Source organism: Asterias amurensis, chromosome 5 (assembly GCF_032118995.1).
Source record: "Asterias amurensis chromosome 5, ASM3211899v1".
Taxonomy (NCBI): domain Eukaryota; kingdom Metazoa; phylum Echinodermata; class Asteroidea; order Forcipulatida; family Asteriidae; genus Asterias; species Asterias amurensis.
The window spans coordinates 6,959,087-6,980,937 of record NC_092652.1 but is presented as its reverse complement, the minus strand read 5'-3'; the positions used below and the strand labels follow the sequence as shown (position 1 = coordinate 6,980,937).

General features: G+C 38.1%; 2 protein-coding genes across 2 annotated transcripts; one reads left to right on the top strand and one right to left on the bottom strand.

The window, feature by feature from the left end:
• Positions 1 to 108: 108 nt before the first annotated feature.
• On the bottom strand, positions 109 to 12,340 carry LOC139936932 (di-N-acetylchitobiase-like). The gene is made up of 7 exons (XM_071931768.1): positions 12,164 to 12,340; positions 11,372 to 11,516; positions 9,697 to 9,899; positions 8,938 to 9,097; positions 7,509 to 7,606; positions 6,590 to 6,763; positions 109 to 5,085 (listed from the first exon to the last, which is right to left on the bottom strand). The coding sequence occupies exons 1-7, from the start codon at positions 12,338 to 12,340 to the stop codon at positions 4,894 to 4,896; spliced, it is 1,149 nt and encodes a 382-aa protein (XP_071787869.1). The 3' UTR covers positions 109 to 4,893.
• Positions 12,341 to 15,453: 3,113 nt separating this feature from the next.
• On the top strand, positions 15,454 to 21,518 carry LOC139937475 (di-N-acetylchitobiase-like). The gene is made up of 7 exons (XM_071932627.1): positions 15,454 to 15,634; positions 16,169 to 16,307; positions 17,131 to 17,333; positions 18,305 to 18,464; positions 19,068 to 19,165; positions 20,238 to 20,387; positions 21,313 to 21,518. Exons 1-7 carry the CDS (start codon positions 15,461 to 15,463, stop codon positions 21,508 to 21,510), a joined length of 1,122 nt encoding a protein of 373 aa, XP_071788728.1. The 5' UTR covers positions 15,454 to 15,460; the 3' UTR covers positions 21,511 to 21,518.
• Positions 21,519 to 21,851: the final 333 nt, after the last annotated feature.

The window sequence follows — 21,851 nt, the reverse complement described above, 5'->3', positions numbered from 1 at the left end:
TGCAAAGTACATGTACGTCCAAGTCGTGAGTTGGTACATTTCAAAAAGTGTTTTTCTGCATTCAGCAGCAATACACCTTTTTTTTTTTGGAAAAGTACAAACTCACGACTTGGTCCGTACATGTACTTTGCAATTGTGTTTACTCTACGCATTACAGGCAAAGTCTGCCTCGATTGACGTCACGAACAGCGCCCTCTCGGGTCGGGGTATACTCTTAAATTTGTAAATAACATAAGAACTGATTTTTTAAAACCTTAGTTAACTGTTTATTCACATTCCACTCATCAAAACACATATTAGTGACAAAAGCTTTATTTTGAAAAAAATACCACTTCCAGGTGACTTTAAACTTTTTTAAATTGTTCAAAGTTCAATACGGCCGTCTTCTTGCAAAAAACAACTCGGGAAACAATTTTGTTTTGTGTCGCATACAATTATGTCCTCTATGCAATACTATCCGGAGGACATTAGTGCATATGCACTAACGTCCGCCGGACGGTTTTGAATATGCAATCGTGTCCGCCCGGACGCTGCTGCATGCAGTTGTGTCCGCCCCCGTGCAAAACCGTCCTCAGTAAATTAAACGCCCTTGGACATTGTTTTACAAGCTAAGTGCATGTCATGAGTGGGAAATGTTCGGCCGTTGGGTATATGCTGCAATTATAAAATACGTGAATATTCATGCTGCATAATACGTAGGTGCAGTGCATGTACGCTCGCTTACGCGCTCTAATATATGTACAGCCATGCACATGTCCACCGGACTTTTTTTTTGTAGCCCCGGACTCGATTGCATATGCAAAAGTGTCCGGAGCGGACAGTATTGCATGCCGGACACATTTGCATGTGACACCGGCAAAGGTTCATTTGGGGTCACAAAAAAAACGGCCGCCGTTTCCCCCCTGCAACCATTAAAACACTGTTGACATAAAACTCTTTTTTCAAAATTCATTATAATTATACGGCCGCCTTTTTGCATAAAAAATGGGAACAAAATTGGGATAAGTTTTAAGGCAAATTTGGTCAGGAACAAAATTAAGAATAATTATTTTTTTTAACAGAATATGTCACGTGCTGAAAATTCACATCCGCATATTTTGTTATGAAAATGTGCGCTTAGACATGCTGATCAAGAATCAAAAAGTGCATTTTGGGGTCTACGAACTTAAAAACCGATTCAGCCCAAGTTTGGATGAAAATAATAGGTTTGTTCTTTAAGTTTTTTATTATATATTTTCGATAAACAACACGTTTAACTAAAAATGGAGGCAAAAGTGAATGTTGTGACATTGATTTAAATCACAATTTGCTATTATATATTTTAAGTATTCTACTACAAAAAGGTTACCTTTGAGAGTATTAGACTACGTAAATTACTGAGGTTTGAGCGAGCTCATGCGCCGTGGACTTTGCGATGTGCACGGCGTGAAGTCGTGTCCGACTCTAGCTGACAGCTATCCCTTCTAATCAAATAATATGAGGGTGGAAACAAAGCGAATTTCCAGCGTCTCCAGGGGATTCTTATTGAAAACTTTGGCAGCAAAATCATTACAATGAGAGCAATGTAAAACCACACTTTCCGTGCACAAACATATGACACCGTTTGAACATTATTGTGGCATTTTCTAGTTGATGGACTGTTGGTTTTACCCATTACTGGCATTGTTCAAACCCCGGAATACTCTCCACTGATTTCGAGAGTTCAGGGTTTATTGAACAAGAAATTACAACAGTAATCATGTCTTCTTAGCAGTTTATATGAATTACGCCGTGTTTGTTTACATTTTCCCACTATTAGGTCCCGTGAGGCACGGAGCGAAATCGGTCCATTGATTATGACCATGAAAACACCAGCTTTTAAGCACCAACACAATAGCGCAGTGGGTTAGGGTGCTGGGACTGTCTCTGTAACTTTCACCGGACTCGGGAAAGTACTGAGTATACAGTGCTAACACACATTGGTGTATGGGTTAAAACCAAAATCAATTTTCTCTCTCTCTATATATATATATATGTTTTTTGGTTTTTTGGTTTTTTTTTACTATTATTATTGCTCGTTTATCACGCATACTGGTATGACTGGTATGTATCTGGTAATTGTGTAAAACAGCGTTTGCATTAATTAACTAGGTCAGACTTGTTCTCTCAATACGAAGGCGGATCAGTTTTGTCTGAAAAGAAGGGGGGATACTACACTTAGTGAAAGCACACTTCCTGTTCAATCTTACAGTCGTTTCAAACCAACATTGGAAACTCTTGTCTTGTTTGTGTATAGAATAGTGTCCTTCTTGTTTAAAGATCAAAAAGGGGGCCATTGATCATAAAGACACAATGGCTAATTTGTTTTTTAAAAGGTTCCGTGTTGGGAATATTGAGAGAAATAAATGATACTTGTTTGTTTGTGTAAAAATATACTATTTCTTGTCAACGAAAAATAAAATGTTTTGATGATTACGAAAGTGTTGTTTTAAGATGCCATGTTGCACGTGTAAAGGTGTGTAAAGGTTTGAAAGACTGCAACACCACTCTGATTTGGAGGAGTTCATTTCTTCGGTAATCGTTGTGATGTAAAGGTTTCATGCATCACGATATATTTATTATACATCCAATAAAGTATACCAGATAGTTTTAATGAAAAACAAATAAATCGGCCCACAAAGGTAACTTAATAAAAACTAAATAACAAATTAAAAATACCCTTGTCACACGGAGTTATGTGTTTTCCGATACTTGATTTCGTGACCTAACGCGTTAGGTCTCGAAATCTATTCAAATATTTTTAAATGATAAATTACTTCGTTCTCAAAAACTGCGTTACTGCAGAGGGAGCCATCCATAGCTATCCATTGCTCGTTACCAAACAAGTTGTTAAGCTAACAATTGCCTTGAGTAAATACCACTAGTGAACAGTGCATTTAAATACAAAATAAATTGAATAACAATATTACACTGTATTAATGTATAATTAAATTTGCAATTTTGAATTGTTAGAGGCCAAGTACTATGACGGGGGAAAGTAAGAGAGCCCCTTTTACGACCGTTGTGTAAAACGCACATTTCTGATCTAAATTGGGTGTTCCAACATTTGTTGTGTTTTACTTAAATAATTTGTTTTACTGAAGACGGGAATAAACTCAGATTGGGAAAATCTAATTCATTCTACCATACACTCTCTCGAGACGCGTCACAAAAAGTTATGTGGTTTTCACTTTGATGCAACACTTCTCTCCCCAATTAGTTGTACATTTTTGTTTTCAAGATGAGTTTTAATCAACACTTGAAAACGTTGTTGTATTTATGTGAGATTGCTTTAGTAACTCTAAATTGACATGTCACCACTATCATTCTAAACTCCACAATTCCAAAAATGCTTTAACTGCTTTAACTTTACACTAGAAGACGATCGGAGTATACTGATCGAAACGTCGAGTTGAAACCAACGGTTCTTTTCAGAACCACCCCAGCTCATTAGAGATAGTCATTACATTGTGTTACCGCAAACCTTTCCATACCGTAATTCCACCATGCAAAGTTTCAAATCCTACTTACACTATTTGCACCCCCTCCCCTTTTACATGAACATAATTATGCGGTTAGACATGCTGATCATGAATCAGGGTGGTGTATATACAATTTTGACGCGGCGAAAGCATATAATGTAAATGGAATTTACAAAATAATGAATATCACAAAATAGAAATGACAAAACACGTTAATCAAAAATTAATTATTGTGAAACTGTACCTCCCCAGGGTATGGAGCTTTGTTGTATACGCTAGGACCCCAATGAGGGTCTACAAAGGCTTATCCCTTATACAGCCATGGAATAATGGTTGCTCTTTTGCCCATTCGTCTCTCCTTTCGATTGGTTGTTGCTGAGTAACATTGACTCACGTTAACATCTGATCACAATACATGGCCTTTTTCGAAACCACGGCTTCAGCTCCAGATTCAGCTCAGGCTAGCTTGGCCCCGTGGTTGGTTGAACAATATTGCGGTCTGCTTTGCTTACGCGCGTTAAGGGTTTCAGACCACAGGACAGAGCCTGAAGCCGAATCAAAAGGCGAAGCCGTGGATTCGAAAATGGCCATTGCTTACAGCAGTCCCATGGGAGAGTGCCTGGGTGCTGATTTTGTAACGAGGTTTACAAGGTGACCCTAACTCCCTATGATAACGAGCTTTTGCAGTGTGTTTGTTGATGTTACGATGGTGGGTGAACCCAAAGACTGATTTTGTAATACAAAACAAAAAGGACACTAACCTCCCCCTGTGTGCACACGATAGAGGATGCACATTTATTTCTCCCCCTGTCCTGGGGTCAATTAATTCACATAGATGTTCCTCTTATGACTATAGTCGTACGACTCAAGGATTTGGGTACTTTTTGTAATACAAAACACAGTACCACAGTTACGTTAAAATTACACCGTTTGAAGATAATGATAGTAGAAAGCTTACCTTATAATATTACTCACTGAGGTGCTGTAGTTTTTGAGAAATGAGTTAAACTATGTCACGAAAATACGTTTTACATGCTAAAACAGTTTTCGTCTCCTGCGACGAAAACTATTTTCATTACTTTTTTTTACTCAATTCTCAAAAACTACAGCACCTTCAGCAATTAATATTTTAATAGTAGCTTTCTACTAGCATTATCTTCAAACTGTGTGAGTTTGATGTGAACATTCTGTTTTGTGTCCTACAAAACGTAATTGTACCCAGGCCCTTTAAGTAGTTGTTAAAAACTTAAGGCTTGTCCTAAGTTAGGATGAGTAATTAGTCCTAATTCGAGATAAGACATAAGGCTATAGTCTTAACTCTTTGTGAAATTCACACTGGATCCATTTAAATTTATTGAGTAATACACCAAACAAACAATAAGCTAAACTATTATTACACGAAAAAGGTGTTAATGGCATCCCACATTGCTTTTGTGAGAGCTTTTGCTTCCGGATCGTCCGAATAATCCAAGCAATCCGCTTGAAACATTGACACGCCACGGAGCTGGAAGGATTTGGCGTTGTTGTAGCGGAGCATCAGGCTTTCTGGGTCGTCGTACCACAGTTGGTGAGTTTGACCCGAAACCTGTATAGTATAACACAAACAAGTTATGTTAAAAAAAAAACTTTAAAAAACGAAGACATTATTGACTTTAAAGTCACCTGGAAATGTATATTTTTTCAAGCATTAGAGTAAAATGTTAATGAACAATAACATATTTTTTTGAGTAGTTTGTTTGTAACGATTTATATGTTTTAAAAATAGATAAAGTTGTTCGGGGGTGACTCCGCCTACCCCTTTTGTAACGTCAATCGAGGCAGACTTTGCCTTGATCGAACATCGAACACAAGTACGTGCAAAGTACATGCAAGTCCTAGTCGTCGAGTTTGTACGTTTCGAAAAAAAAGGTTTATTTCTTGCATTTTCCCGACAATGTCGACCAGGTGTATTGCTGCTGGTGCATTGCTGCTGGAGGCAGCAAAACAACTAAAAATGGGGTCAGTTTGTAAAGTGGTCCGGTCCGACTTCTTTTCCAGCGCTGTGCAGCAAACACTTCGAGCCGTCATGCTTGAAATATCGCGCCTCGATTGACACCACGAACAGCGCCCTCTCGGGTCGGGCCTACTTTTAAATTTGTTCATCAAGACACATAATATTTAAGTGACAAAAGCTTTATTTTGACAAAATACCACTTCCAGGTGACTTTAATGTACATATGATGTATGACGTTGTGCGGCCACACTAGGGCCCAATTTCATAGAGCTGCGAAAGCAGAAAATATTGCTTAAACATTTTCTGCTGAGCAGTAATAATCAGGGTACAGTCCAGTGTGCACATATAGCTTGGTCCAGTTAACCATATTCTCGTTAGCAATTAAACAAAAGTTAGTTGCTGCTTAGCCGCTTTTTGTGCTTAAGCAGCTCTATGAAGTTGGGCCAAGGTGTAGTATCTATACATTACCTTACAGACGTTGTCCTTTTGAACATATGCTTTCCTGATAAAGTTGTCTATATCGGCTTCGAAAGCACGTGTAACCATGTATTGTTTGTTCCACCAACAAGATAACAGGACTCGGGAAAGTACTGGGTATACAGTGCTAACACACATCGACGTATGGGTAAAAAACCAAAATTAATATTCTTTATCCCCGATGCAAACTTAACATCTCTTATATCGTTGCGGTACCCGCTGCCAAAACATAGGATTCGAACTGCCTCTAGCTACCGGGCAACCTTGGTAGTCTAGTTGGTAAGACACTGCTCTAGAATTGCAAGGGTCGTGGGTTCGAGTCCCACCCGAGTAACATGCCTGTGATATTTTTTCACAGGATTCGGGAAAGCACTGAGTATACAGTGCTAACACACATCGGTGTATGGGTAAAAAATAAAAAAAAAATAATAGGACAATGTAAAATCAAAGTCTGTTAGAAAATCATGGTGAATAACGTACTACTGAATACGTCACAGACTGGCTCCTCGTTGCAAAGAGGAACACCTTCATGTTCATGTGTATAGTGTTTTCTTGAAGAAGTGCGCATTATAAATCCATATTATTATTATTATAACAATGATCTTAAAAGTGTCTTTACCAAGTAATTGAAGAATGGCGACTCATACGTTTCATTGAAGATTCGACCAGTCGTAGAATTCTTCAATAGCTGTGTAATACGCTTATACACCACTTGGACGTGCGTCCCGTACGTCGCGATACCTGTCATGACGTCATATTCATACTGTTGATCATCCAAATTACAAATGTTGTCCTATAAAGCAACAACAGTAAAATAGTTTCTTAGCAAAACCTTTTTTTCCACAAAGTAAAAACGCAATGTGTAAGTGCTTTTTCATTTTATTGGTTCAAAGTTAATTTATCTATTATTAAAAAGGGTATTGGGTGGGTACCAGCTTTTATTTCGCTTACAGAGCGTGGATAGTGTGGACTTTCTTGATGAAAATGCAAAGCAAGTTGTTTCCTGTTTGGATGTATTAGACTGACACCTTCAGAACCCTCACATTTGGCTTTCAACGACAACACGTTATGACCTACCTTAAAAGGCATGGACACTATTTATAACTACTCAAAATAATTGTTAGCATAAAAAATTACTTTGTAGTGAGCAATGGAGAGCTGTTTATAGAATTGTTTTGCTGTTGAAATACTGACGTGACGGAGTTTTTTAAAGGAGGTAATATCTCACTGAAATATTAAAAGGCTTCAGGCCTAAAGTCTTTTAATATTTTGGGGGCATCTGAAAACACACATGTGCAACAAGGGTGTTTATTCTTTTCACTTTTTCTTCCGACTTCGATGACCAATTGAACCAAATTGTCACAATCTGTTGTTTATGTTGGGATATACCAACTGAGAAAACTGATCTTTGGCAATTATCAAAGGTGTTCAGCTCCTTTAAGCAAATCAGAGTTATATAATTGTCAACATTATTAAGAGTAGTGTTTGGTAAGATTGAACGGACCAATGAAAGGAAACACTTTAACCTAAAGCCGTACCTTTAGGAGATGAGTGCAGGTGAAATCGTAGCCATACCATGGTACTGCAGCCACCAATTTACTGGCGGGTATCCCAACAGCTTGAAATGCCTCTATGCCTACATAATACCAAACGAAAAGTCATAGTCACAGGAAATTATTTGAAAATTACAAATGGAGAGCACTGCCTTGGTTAGTACTACCGCACCTTTCTCCTGCGATTTGGTGAGTTGTTGAATTATTTGTAGAGCATTCATTTTATACAGTAGCATGACAGTAAAGTCGGTTTGATATTGGATTTGACAGTATCACATAATGTTTGTACAACGAATATTGATGTTGCTGTTTAGAAATTGGACCTTACTGTAGGTTTGTACATCGATATTGGATACTGGACGTTCATTTGTTTGTCAGGGCAAATATCGATAATGCTTTTCAGATATTGGATACTGGACATTCCCGTATACGTCTGTACTTAATGTCTACATCGATATTGGATATCGAACGTTCCCCATAAGTTCGTACAGTGAATTTCTAACAATGTTGGATTTTCGACATTCATAATATGTGTGTACAGCGAATATCGATATTGCTTTTTAGATATTGGATGCTGGACATTCCCGTATAGGTTTGTACTTAATGTCTACATTGATATTGGATATTGAACGTTCCAATAAGTTCGTACAGTGAATTTCTAACTTGTTCATCAGTATTGGATTTTCGACATTCATATAATGTGTGTACAGCCAATATCGATATTGCTTTTTAGATATTGGATACTGGTTATTCCCGTATCGATATTGGATATTGAACGTTCCCATATTCGTACAGTGGATTTCTAACTTTGGATTTTCGAAATTCGAATAATGTGTACAGTGAATATTGATGTTGCTTTTTGGATATTTTGAAGTGAAGATAAACGTATCTTTGATTAACCAGCCTAAACCCAAACGTTGTTTATTCTGGTATGCAAAATGATGTGACTGTAAGCAAACCAGAGTATATCTATAGTCTTCCTGGTTTATAAAATCCAAACTTTTTTCAAATGGATTTGGCTGTTACAGTACATTCTTCAAAGACTAAAGGTCGTCTTAGCACTTTGAAGTGTTATTGTTATCGTAAATAATGCATTCGAATGATGAAATTGGTAATTGTTTGTTATACAGAACTCGGGAAAGTCTTGAGTATAGACGATGTGACCTCTGACGTCTCACGAAAACCATAACATGATTCGCGCGCATACCGCCGAGCAAAACCTTTGTGTTTTGGCAGCCAGCTGGAAAGTGTACGCAATCTTACTATGACTACGCAACTCAGTGCCCGGCGAAACATGACGTATTATAGTGTTTTGCCAACAGAGGGCGGTTTGAATGTAAACATAGGTCACATCGTCTATACGGTGCTCTGATTACACATCGGTGCAGAGGTAAAAACAAAATTGTGTACGAACCCTTTCTAATAAGGTTGATCCCGTCATTGGATGTGGCATGTGTAGAAGATTGAAGCATATCGTAGTCCATCATGACCAGAAAATCACACAAGGAAGCTAACTTGTTGTAGTCGTAGTAACGACCGTAACCACATGGGGCGTAGGGAACATCAACCGTTATCTATTGCAGAACAGTTAAACATTTCAACTTGAAATTGCCTATGTACAAAAATAACAACACTCGAGAGGTTTTTTTAAATTCATTTCGTCTACATTCCATTATAGGAACAGTCAGACCAGTAGCCTACGTATAAAAGCTGTTGTTTTAAACTGATATAGGCCACCAATGCAAAAACAATCACGTAAAATGCACGGTGCTTTACCTGGCAGCTAGGGAGCCTGTTAAATTCCCTTAAACTTTGGGAGTTTTGTAAATATGTGCTCTGAATGGGTAGTTTGCAAAACTTCCACAGTGAAATTTACTGCACTTTACCTGGCACCCTAGCTGCCAGGTAAATCACCGTAAATCTTACGGTGTTTTTACTGAACTGAAGTTTATATTCAATCGAATGAAAGCTTTTTCTATTATTTATTGTGCATTACGATTTGGAACAAATAAACTTACAAACATCAACAACGCTTATTTAACTAGCAGAAATTGAACATTTTATGTGTAGTTAAAAACAAAATGATGATATACATTATGGCACCTTGCAGTCAATGGAAAGAAATAACACAAATAATAGACCATTTAATAAGGTTTGAATGGAGAATACTGACCTGTGCATAGGGATTTGCAGCACGGAATGCCTGGGCTGTTTCATTTACCAACGCAGTAAGCAGCTCGGACCTACTCGGGCTTAGAGGCTTCTCAAAGTCGATGTTTATGCCATCCATGTGTTGTTTAGTGGCAAACTGGACCTGCTGTTTAACCCAGACGCTGCGATGTGTCGCGTTCGATAGTTGACTTACTGGGTAGTCCGCTAAGAAAACAACAATAAAAACAACCGGGAGTAATGGGTAAAATATTATGAGAATCAGAACAGAAGACAACGAATTACTGAGATAATTTCTAATAACAACTTCATCACAAAAATTGACAAGCATAAAAGAATTATAAAGAGCATTAAGAAAGTCAAGTTGGAGATGTTGTGTGTCCCCCCCCCCCCCACAAGATTCTGTCCCCTCGTATGGCGAACCCTTTTCAAAACTTACCCTATAACAGGGCCCTCTTTGGAATCATCCTCCTTCAGACTATTAAAGCAACGTTACAGAATTTGTAAGGCAAAAAATCGTGCAGATCATCAGATTTACATAAAACTTACACCATATTATGATGATGACAGAAGAATACATCCCTGTAGAGATGATAAAGTGTGAAATGTCATATTTGATGAGAAATAAATAAAAAATAATTTCCTGTTTGGAGTGTATCGCTCACTGAGCGTTTTATTATTTATTTATTTTTTTGCATCGATGTCATGCAATAAGTGTATCGATTTTTCCACTAATTTCACGTTACCGAGAAGGCCAATCGATCTCAAACATCTACAGGGTGGATTTCACAAAGGTATGTCCTAACTTAGGACTAGTCCTAGGCAATGCCAAGAGATAGGACCAGTAACTCATCCTAACTTAGGACTGGTCCTATCTCTTAACATTGCCTAGGACTAGTCCTAAGTTAGGACTACCTTTGTGAAATCCACCCCAGGTTTGTCAGTTCATGTATAAGATGGTGAATTACATAAAGTGCTTACACTGCCAGCAACTTTTTTTTGCTAGCAAAACCAATTATGTAATGTTCCTTTAATATCTCATATTGGTACAGATTATCCGGAGGGCAGATTTTCATATGATACCGGTATGGCAGGAGATTCACAGTGTCCTCCCCCCCCCCCCCCCCCCCGGAGATTGTTCTTCCTATACGGCGAACTGTGTGCATACTTGTCCTGATGGCGCCCTCTTTGAACCCTCCTCCGCTGGCCCATGTTAGTTTCCCATAAAATATGAGACAGAATTACCGGCGGACAGATTTCCCTATAAAATCGGCGGCACCCCCAGTGAGGTCGCAGGTTTAAGTACCACACTATAAGTTATTCTTTGTTCAACCCTCCCATTTTTGTTTTACATTTTAATAACTTAGAAGATTGAAATCAGTTTAATTATTTTAATATTGAGGCTGTCCGAACTGGCAGCTTTACTGCAAAAATCGGGGTGTTAAAATTGACACCACGGGTGTTGTCACGTATAGATACCGAAAAGAGATTCAAAATTAACATCATAGGGTACTAAACCTAGCACAAACTGATTGTTGTTTAAGGTGTTATGTTAACACCCTATTGTGTAAATTTTGATTACTTTGTTGGTATCTATGACAAAATCCATGGTGTTAAATTAACACCTCAGTGTTTGCATTGTACGGCTACGACTGTTGCGCAAGACGTCCTATACTTACTTAAACCAGACATGACAAGTCTAATACCCTTGGAGTGGGCGTGGCACATCACATCCGGGGTATACGGACCGAAAAGTGCGACAGTTGTTATGTAAGACCAGTCATATTCCATCCAGTTCTCGTTTGTGACTTGAAATACAAAGAGCTGCAATTTATAATAAATTGACAAAATCACAACATTATGCATAAGCAAACAAACTTGTGAAAATTTGGGCCCAATTGGTCATCGAATTTGCTAAAGAAGAACACAAGAAAAAGCACCCTTTTTGTTTTACTTCGTGTTATAATTTCAGATGCGCGATAAAAGGATTCTGCCGAAGTATTTTTAGTTCATTACTTCAGAGGGAGCAGTTCCTCACAATGTTGTATACTATCAACAGCTCTCCATTGCTCGTTACCATGTACATTTTTATGCTAACAATTATTTTAGGTAATTACCTAAAAGTGTACAGTGCCTTTAAAGAGGCTTGGCGTAATCGGCAAGTGAAAATAACTGACGTTTCAGTTCTGTTACCAGGGCCCAATTTCATAGAACTGCTAAGCAAAACACTTTGCCGAGCATGACATTTTTTCCTTGAAAACAGGATTGTCAACCATAATTGGAATGTGTTGCATGTTGCTTGTTACTGATTCAGCTGTTGCTTGCTTAACCTGTGCTTAGCAGCACTATGAAATAGGGACCAGAGGTCAAACGTTTCGGTGGTTAGCGATCATTGTTGCTAATAAGTAAAATATAGATTCAGTATTTGAAACAATACCCAGTCACATGACAAAAAATACTCAAATTCCTACCTCTTTCTGCGGCTTTTTCGTGATGAAATTACAGAGTGTCGGATCCTTACACGGGCATGGATCTGCCTTGTGCATGAAGCAGTTTGACCCCGTAAAAACAGCGAGGAGAACCGATAACAGCAAAACAGTACTGTAGCTGTACATAGTGAGAGAATTGCAACCTGATGAGGCAGCCATTTTTAGTTGTGATATGAGCTATATAAGACCCAAAGGATCCTTGTGTAGTTCAGTGTGTGAGTCTGTCATGCGAATCCAACCGCATTGTTGTTCAATATTGTTTACTACAACAGGACTACTATGCACCATTAGAAGTAGCAGGAACATGGAGCAATGACCTTGCTCTATACTATAACAACAACAACAACAACAACAACAACAACAACAATATTTGATTTGGGCAGAAACTTCACAGGTACATGTAAAAACTAACATATTTTAAGAAACGAATACGTTAGAAAATGCGCTGTCACCAAAAAGCGTATGTCACCCAAATCCCAGAAAAGCACGGAAGAAGAAATTAATCAAAATTTAATTCTCATTTTCCAATTTAGTCTGGTATATTTTATTATCCCTAGGAATATGTGACGCTTATGCATTTCCCCCGATTGGGCCTCAAAGGGGTAAAAAAGAAAGAACAAAAAAGACAAAAAGGAGAGAAAAAAAATTAGCCGTGATGCGTAACTATACTTTATTTACAAAAACTTTTTTGTCATTGGAACTTTTATACCAGGCTTTCGTGCTGTGTGCATGTTATTTTGATATTGTTTTAATAAGTGTTAAAGGCACCTGGAAGTATTAGTTTGTCAAAATAAAGCTTTTGTCACTAAAATATGTGTTTCGATGAGTGGAATATGAATAAACAGTCAATTAAGTAATGTTTAAAAAAGTAGTTTCCATTTTATTTACAAATTTGAAAGTAGGCCCGACCCGAGAGCGCGCTGTTCGTGATGTCAATCGAGGCGCAATATTTGAAGAGAAAACATGTAGTCTGGCCCCGTGCACTACGTCTGGATACCTGATCGGTATGATGCCCACGTACAAAACTACGGTCACGGAGCCTTCTGCACGCACTAACGGCTAGCTGCTGTGCGGACGGTCCACTCGGACAACCCAGCACAGTGAACCACATGCAGTACCAACGCTGAGATACTGACGCTTGGCGCAAGCTAAAAACATGCCCTCAAAGTTGAAACAATACCCGATTTGTTCACGTTAGGCAAATGCTCCTTTAGGTTCGTCACGTCTTTCAGGTACCGTTTCGACTTCCCATTAGCTGAAAAAATTTAAAGTTACCTGGACGTGGTATTTTGTCAAAATAAAGCTTTTGTCACTAAAATATGTGTTTTGATGAGTGGAATATGAATAAACAATTAACTTAAGGTTTAAAAAAAAAAAATAGTTTCCATGTTATTTACAAATTTGAAAATAAGACCGGCTCGAGACGGCGTTGTTCGTGACGTCAATCGAGGCGCGATGAATCGTACGCAGTGCCAAACACAAGATAGTGACGCTTGGCGCACGTTAAAAACATGCCCTCAAAGCTGAAACAATACCTGTTTGTTTTTTCACGTCAAGCAAATGCTCCTTTAGGTTCGTTACGTCTTTCAGGTACCTTCTTCGACTTCCCCACTATCTAGAAAAATATTTGGGAATTCGTCATGTTTCAGAAAAGAACTTTTCTCTTCATGTCAAAATGTGTAGTGGTTCCGGATTCTAGAAGCACGACGGCGAGAAGTGTTTGTTGCACAGCGCTGGCAAAGACTCTTGCGCCCCCTGCTGTCGGTCTATATACCAATGTTGATATTATGAAAGACATTATGTATATCAATTTCGAAACAATTATCATAAACTCTGCCACCTGCTTCTAGAAAAAAGTGTATTTTTAGATGTTTTTATTTTTGGTGATGTCATCGGTATTATTTTTTTTAAACCAGACCTTCGCAGACATGTATTATATGATGGTAAAGCAACAAAGGGTGTACATTTCAACCAAAAAAACAACAATAAATAACGCCTTTTCAAAGCATTGTAACAGTCACTTTCGGCTTAGACAAATCAAAAGGTCAAGAAAAAGGTCACCAACCCATCCAATTTTGTGAGTTAAAAGCCTTTTCATATGATGTATAAATTGTCAAAATAGCTTATGTGGTTGAGGAAATAATATGAAATGATGAAGACTATAGAAGAGACATCTGAAAGCACAACTTCGTGTGGCAAGGGTATTTTTTATTTTTTTATTTTTTTTTTATATTAAGTTACCTTTGTTGGCCGATTTATTTGTTTTCCATAAACTATCTGGTATACTTAATTGGATGTATAATAAATATATCGTGATGCATGAAACCTTTACACCACAACGATTACCGAAGTGCAACGATTACCGATTCAGTACAACAAAGCTTAATCTTAATTTTGCTGTTGACTAACGTTGCTTTAAAACTTACCCCAAGATTTTGTTTTCCCCCAATTGTTTTTATGCAACAACTCTCCATTGCTCGTTACTAAGTAAGTTTGTATTACAGCTAGTTTGAGTAATCACCAATAGTGTCCAGTTTCTTTAATAGGTTCCTTTAAAAATGGGCGGATCGTGTGATATTTCACATGGGTTGAAATGTAAACACTTTTCCCTTTCAAAGCCCCTAAAATAGTCTACACACTAAAGGTCACGTAGGTTATTCGAGGAACTCCCATGCGATAAATATTAAGTCACATGCACCATTGAGGTAGGCACACAGCACGAAAGTTACAATGACAAAAGTGTTTTCGTAAATAAACTATAGGAACGCCTCACGGCACATTTTGTTCTCTTCTTTTTTCCCCCTTGGAGGGGAAAATGCACAGAGCGTCACATTTATTATTATATCAAATGAGAAATAAATGTTCCAGACTAAAATGGAAAATGAGAATTAAAATTAGTTTATTACTTCTTCCTTGCTTTTCTGGGATTTGGGTGACACACTTTTTGGGTGACAGTGCATTTACGTGTATACACTCTCGTGCAACCTACTAACGTAGTCGTTTCTTAAAGTTAACATGTTTTGTTGTGTGTACAGTGTAAATATGTTTGATTTTACATGTACCTGTGAAGTTTCTGCCCGAATAAAATATTGTTGTTGTTATTATTATAGTATAGAGCAAGGTCATTGCTCCATGTTCCTGCTACTTCTAATGGTGCATAGTAGTCCTGTTGTAGTGAACAATATTGAACAACAATGCGGTTGGATTCGCATGACAGACTCACACACTGAACTACACAAGGATCCTTTGGGTCTTATATAGCTCATATCACAACTAAAAATGGCTGCCTCTGGTTGCAATTCTCTCACTATGTACAGCTACAGTACTGTTTTGCTGTTATCGGTTCTCCTCGCTGTTTTTACGGGGTGTAACTGCTTCATGCACAAGGCTGATCCATGCCCGTGTAAGGATCAGACACTTTGTAATTTCATCACGAAAACGCCGCAGAAAGAGGTAAGAATTAGTATAACTTGTTTCATTGATAACTGCATATCATTGTTTGTATATTTTTGCTTATTATCACCAACTCATATAAACACTAAATTGGTTGCTAACCACTGAAACGTTTGACCTCCGAATACAGAACTGAATCGTCGGTTATTTTCACTTGCCAATGCAATCACAACAAGCCTCTTTAAAGGTCCTGGACCCGTTGGTAATGTTACATAAAATAATTGAAATCATACGAATAAGTTTTTAGAAGCGAGCGACGGAGAGCTATTTATGTGTAAAACATTGTGAGAAACTGCTCCATCTGAAGTAATGTAGTTTTTTTTTCCACTCAAAATAAAATACTTCGGCAGAAGTCTATTTCCATGCGTCACAAAGTATTATGCAACAATTAGAATGTTTTTTTCTTCGCAACAATTAGAATGTTTTTTTCTTTCTTTCTTTCATGCACACTCAATGACCAATTGTGGCCAAATTTTCACAGGTTTGTTGCTTATGCATAATGTTATGATACTGTCAATTTATTATAAATTGCAGCTCTTCGTATTTCAAGTCACAAACGAGAACTGGATGGAATATGACTGGTCTTACATAACAACTGTCGCACTTTTCGGTCCGTATACCCCGGATGTGATGTGCCACGCTCACTCCAAGGGTGTTAGACTTGTCATGTCCGGTGAGTTCCAATTTAGGACAGCCCATCACTTATATAGGCCGAGTCCGGATCGACGTCTACAGCTTAACGGCTATGGCTGAATAGTGTCGTCACCATGCGTTGAAGTATATGACGTCTTGCGCAACAGTCGTAGCTGATAGCCGTAGCTGCCGATTCGGAAACGGCCTCAATATTATTAGAATAAATAACTAATTAAAATCCCCAACTTAATGAAAAGTAAAATTGATTGTCAGGGTTATAAAAGAACAACTTAGAGAGGCACTTAAACCTGCGACCTCGCTGGGAGTCTTGATGTCTTAGGGGAAATTTGTCTGTCGGTGATTCTGTCTTCAGTATGGGGAACGAACATGGGCTGGATGAGGGGGTTCCACAGAGGGCGCTGTCAGGAGAAGCTTGCACACGGTTTGACGTATGGGGGGGGGACACCAATCTCCAGGGAACAGATCTCCTGCCACACCGGTATCATATGGAAATCTGTCCTCCGGATATTCTGTGCCAATATGAGAATTTAACATAGTCTGAAGGAGGATGATTCAGTAGAGGGCGCTATCAGGATAACCTTTGAAAAGGGTTCGCCATAAACGAGGGGATATAACCTACGGGGATGGGGGGGGGGGGGGGGGCCTGGGGTGGCTTGGGGTAGGGGGTGGACACACACACAAAATCTCCAACTGAGCTTTCTTAACGCTCTTTGTAATTCTGTTATGCTTGTCAATCTTTGTGATGAAGTTGTTGAAATTAGATGAGTGATTTGTTTTCATATGTTCTGATTCTCCTGATGTTTGACCGATTATTCCGGTTGTTTTTATTGTTGTTTTCTTAGCGGACTACCCGGTAAGCCAACTATCGAACGCGACACATCGCAGCGTCTGGGTGAAACAGCAGGTCGAGTTGGCCACTAAACAATACACGGATGGCATCAACATCGACTTTGAGAAACCTCTAAGCCAGAGTAGGTCCGAGCTGCTTACTGCGTTGGTAAATGAAACAGCCCAGGCATTCCGTGCTGTAAATCCTTATACACAGGTCAGTATTCTTCATCAAACCTCATTAAATAATTGCCTGTTGTTTGTTCTTTCCATAAACTGCTTTGCCCAGGTCATTCATCCTGATGCTCCCTTTCATTTATACATCAGATGTTCATTTTAGTTAATGATAATTTTAGTTAATTTTAGTTTAAGTGATAACAAACGTATCCCTTAGATTAGATTAGATTATATTTTTTTTAGTCGTCCTGCCCATCAGCATGAAAAACACTTTCTTGATTTGCACATACACTGGACACTATTGGTATTGTCAAAGACCAGTCTTCTCACTTGGTGTATCTCAGCATATGCGTAAAATAACAAACCTTTGAAAATTGGTTGTCGAATGTGTGTGAAAATAATGAAAGAAAAAACACCATTGTCACACAAAGTTTGATGCTTTCAGATGCTTGATTTCGAGACATCCAATAGTTTCGATGTCAAATTCAAATATTTTAGTGGAAAATTACTTCTTTCTCGACTACGTTACTTCAGAGGGAGCTGTTTTATACTTTGATCAGATCACATTACTCGTTACCAAGTAAGGTTTTATGCTATACAAGTATTTTGAGTAATTACCAATAGTGTCCATCAGGGCCTTTACGGCAAAAGTTGTATATATTGGCACATAACCACGTCCACTCGTCCCCTACGCGCATACATTCTACCCCCAGTATTAGTCTCTCTCTCTGCGTCTCGACCCCCTACCCACAAATCATCAATGCTGACCGTCATTTGATCAAATCAGTATCAATCAATACATAATAATCAATAGAGAAAGCTTGCCTTCGAATGTAGGCCTCACCATAAACTTTTCAGTTCAAAACAACTGATTTTACGTGTAGGATAATTTTTTGGGGTACTTTTCCTCAAATGGAATGTAGACGAAAAATGATTAAAACAAAATCGAACGTTAAAATTTGTTTTACTTGGAAATTTTATGTTGAAATGTTAAATTGTGTTATGCAATAGATAACGCTTGATACTCCCCACGCTCCATGTGGTTACGGTCGTTGCTACGACTACAACAAGTTAGCTTCCTTGTGTGATTTTCTGGTCATCATGGACTATGGTATGTCAGGAGGTTCTGAACACGCCATATCCAATGATGGAATCAACCTTGTTAAAAAGGGTTCGTATAAATATACATATGCCCTTTAGGAAGCCATAGTTTCGGCTCCAGATTCGGTTCAAGCTAGCATGGCCCTTGCAGTTGTTTTGGCAAAATGCGCGTGCTTTGCGTACGTGGTGACCAGGGTTTCAGACCAGCGAACGGAGCCCGAAGCCGAATCCAAAAGCCGAAGCCGTGGATTCGTAAAGGGTCAATAATGTGTTCTTACCTGTTTTTCTTACCTGTTTTTCATTAGGGATAACGAACATAATTTTTTTTGTACCCTTATACACCGATGTGTATTGAAGTGCTTTATTAAATTGTTTTAATACTCAGTTACATTCCCGAGTTCTGTGAAAAAAAAGCAACATCGAGATACTCGCTGTACAAACATTACTATCCAATATCAAACTAAAAGTAATACTGCAATTCATTGAATATGATATTAGACCAGATACAAAAGATGCTCTACAAATAAACCATCAACTCACTAAACTGCAGGAGAATGGTATTCACTATAGTATCGGGACTTTGCTCTCGAGTTTGATGGCACTTCTCAAATAATTGTCTGTGATTAATAATTCCCTTGACGAATAATTCCTGATAATTTTTTTTTAATCTTAGGCATAGAGGCTTTCCAAGCGGCAGGGATTCCCGCGAGTAAATTGGTAGCTGCAGTACCATGGTATGGCTTCGACTTCACCTGCACTCATCTCCTAAAGGTACGGCTTTAGGTTCCATAGGGCTTCCTTTCATTGGTCCGTTAAATTTCCCCAAGACAATTAATAATAATGCTTTTATTCTGAATTGCTTTTAAAGGCAGTGGACACTATTGGTAATTACTCAAAATAATTATTAGAATTAAACCTTACTTGGTGACGAGCAATGGGGAGAGGTTGATGGTATAAATAATTGTGAGAAACGGCTCTCTCTGAAGTGACATAGTTTTCGAGAAAGAAGTAATTTTCCACGAATTTGATTTCGAGACCTCATGTTTAGAATTTGAGGTTTCGAAATCAACCATCTAAACGCACCCAACTTCGTGTGACAAGGGTTTTTGTTTCTTCTTTTATTGTTATCTTGCAACTCTGACTACCGATCGAGCTCAAATTTTCACAGGTTTGTTATTTCATGCATATGTTGAGATACACCAAGTGAGAAGACTGATCTTTGACAACTACCAATAGTGTACACTGTCTTTAAAGGGTCTGTGTACTTTTTGTAACACAAAGCACAATGTCCACAGATATACATTAAACTTACACAGTAAAAAGTGTATCTTTTAATTGTTAGTTGCATGGGTGCTCTAGTGGTTGGAGAAAATGAATAAAACAATGTCATGAAAATACGTTTTTACATGCTAAAATAATTTCGGTTTATGATCACTTAGACGAAAGTTATTTTCATGACAATGTTTTACTAATTTCTCAAAAACTACAGCACCTCAGCAAGAAACATTTTCAGGGGAGCTTTCTCATAACCCTATCTTCAAACTGTGTAAGTTTAGTGTAAATCTGTGGACCCTGTTTTGTTTTCCTAAAAAAAAGGTACAAAGACCCGAATGGGGGAACAGAAAACAACTGTACTTTGCATTTCCATTAAGAAAAATGAAGCCATATTACACGCTCTGTTAGCGAGGTGAACGCTGGTACCAACCCCATATCTATTTAAATAATATATATAATTAAATTTTGAACCAATAATATTTACTGTGTACGTTTAGAATAGTTTCGTTTTTCATTGTGGAAAATCGTTTCACAATAAAACAAAGTAGTTATTTGTGTTGCTTTATAGGACAACATTTGTAATGTGAATGGTCAACAAGATGAATATGACGTGACAAAGAGAAGTGTGAATTATAAAATTATTACACAGCTGTTGAAGAATTCTACGACTGGTCGAATCTTCAATGAAACGTATGGGTCGCCATTCTTCAATTATTTGGTAAAGACATTTTTTAAGATTATTGTCTGTGACTATCCCCTTTTCAAGCACCCATAGATCTATGATTGTTGTGGTTTCAAATGTGTGATTTTAAAAGGGTAACAAAGTTAGAGGAAATGGCTTCCAATCTGTTCAGGGTTTCTATTGTGTCAAAAACAGTTGTAAGGTATGTTTGTTTTTAGGAATATATTTTCAATTATGGTTTTGTATCAAACATGTCCAATGATATTTTACTGGTCCTTGAAAACTTTCAACTTGTCCATAACTTAATAGATGGAAATTTGCATCGGGGACAGAGAACATTCATTTTGGTTGTTTACCCATTCACACCCATGTTTGTTGGCACTGTATTAGTACTTCCCCGAAACCTGTGAAAAAATGAAAGGCATATTAACTCCATACCTGCATTCCATGTTCAGATTGATTCGTGTATGACACAATATCCCATGCACTGGATTTTGAATGAGACAATGGCATTAAACAACTAGACAACTTTAAGCCATTATACGCACTTTCGGAACAGAAAAATAAATTAAAGTTTTACAGATTTACAAACTTACAGGGTTTAAAGAAGGTATTGGTTTTATTCCATGAAATGTTTTACTTTTTGAGAAAACATCGGAACAATTATCAATTCTCGACATCGAGAATTACGGATTTATAGTAACCACGTGTCATGGCACGGCGAAACGGGCGAAAGCCAGAGAAGGTTTTCCCGTTATTTTCTCCCAACTCCGATGACCGATTGAGCCTAAATTTTCACAGGTTTGTTATTTTATACATAAGTTGTGATACACGAAGTGTGGGCCTTTGGGCAAATACTGTTTACCGAAAGTGTCCAATTGCTTTAAATTAGAGCCCTTGAAGGCAATTAACTACACGAAACCACAGGTTACTATAACTTTTCCCCCCTTTTGTTTCACAGAATCCCACTACGGGTCACATTCACCAACTGTGGTACGACGACCCAGAAAGCCTGATGCTCCGCTACAACAACGCCAAATCCTTCCAGCTCCGCGGCGTCTCAATGTTTCAAGCGGATTGCTTGGATTATTCGGATGACCCGGAAGCAAAAGCTCTCACAAAGGCAATGTGGGATGCCATTAACACCTTTTTCATGTAAAATCAACAATAGAATATTATCGTGGCCCAGCGGATGAGAGCACCGAACTCATGCTATGGTACTATAACAACAACAAAATAATAAAAAATAGTAAACTTGCGGGTACAACTTTGTTATAAAACTAATGTTGAGGGGTGTTGATCTCGACGTTTCGATTATACTCTGCTCGTCTTTAGGAGAAAGAAGCGGAGCATGCTGCAGTAAAAAACGCTGTCACTTCAGAGGGAGCCGTTTCTCACAATGTTTTATACTATCAACCTCTCCCAATTACTCGTTACCAAGTGATGTTTTATGCTTATAATTATTTTGAGTAATTACCAATAGTGTCCGCTGCCTGTAAA

Bases quoted from the DNA above. Each gene is read 5' to 3' on its own strand.
- LOC139937475 (XM_071932627.1), top strand. From the start codon at position 15,461: ATGGCTGCCTCTGGTTGCAATTCTCTCACTATGTACAGCTACAGTACT. The intron at 15,635-16,168 runs GTAAGAATTAGT...TATAAATTGCAG, and splicing joins CGAAAACGCCGCAGAAAGAG to CTCTTCGTATTTCAAGTCAC. The intron at 18,465-19,067 runs GTTCGTATAAAT...TTTTAATCTTAG, and splicing joins AATCAACCTTGTTAAAAAGG to GCATAGAGGCTTTCCAAGCG.
- LOC139936932 (XM_071931768.1), bottom strand. From the start codon at position 12,340: ATGGCTGCCTCATCAGGTTGCAATTCTCTCACTATGTACAGCTACAGT. The intron at 7,607-8,937 runs GTTCGTACACAA...GGTATTATGTAG, and splicing joins GATCAACCTTATTAGAAAGG to GCATAGAGGCATTTCAAGCT. The intron at 5,086-6,589 runs GTAAAGACACTT...TATACTATACAG, and splicing joins CGCCATTCTTCAATTACTTG to GTTTCGGGTCAAACTCACCA.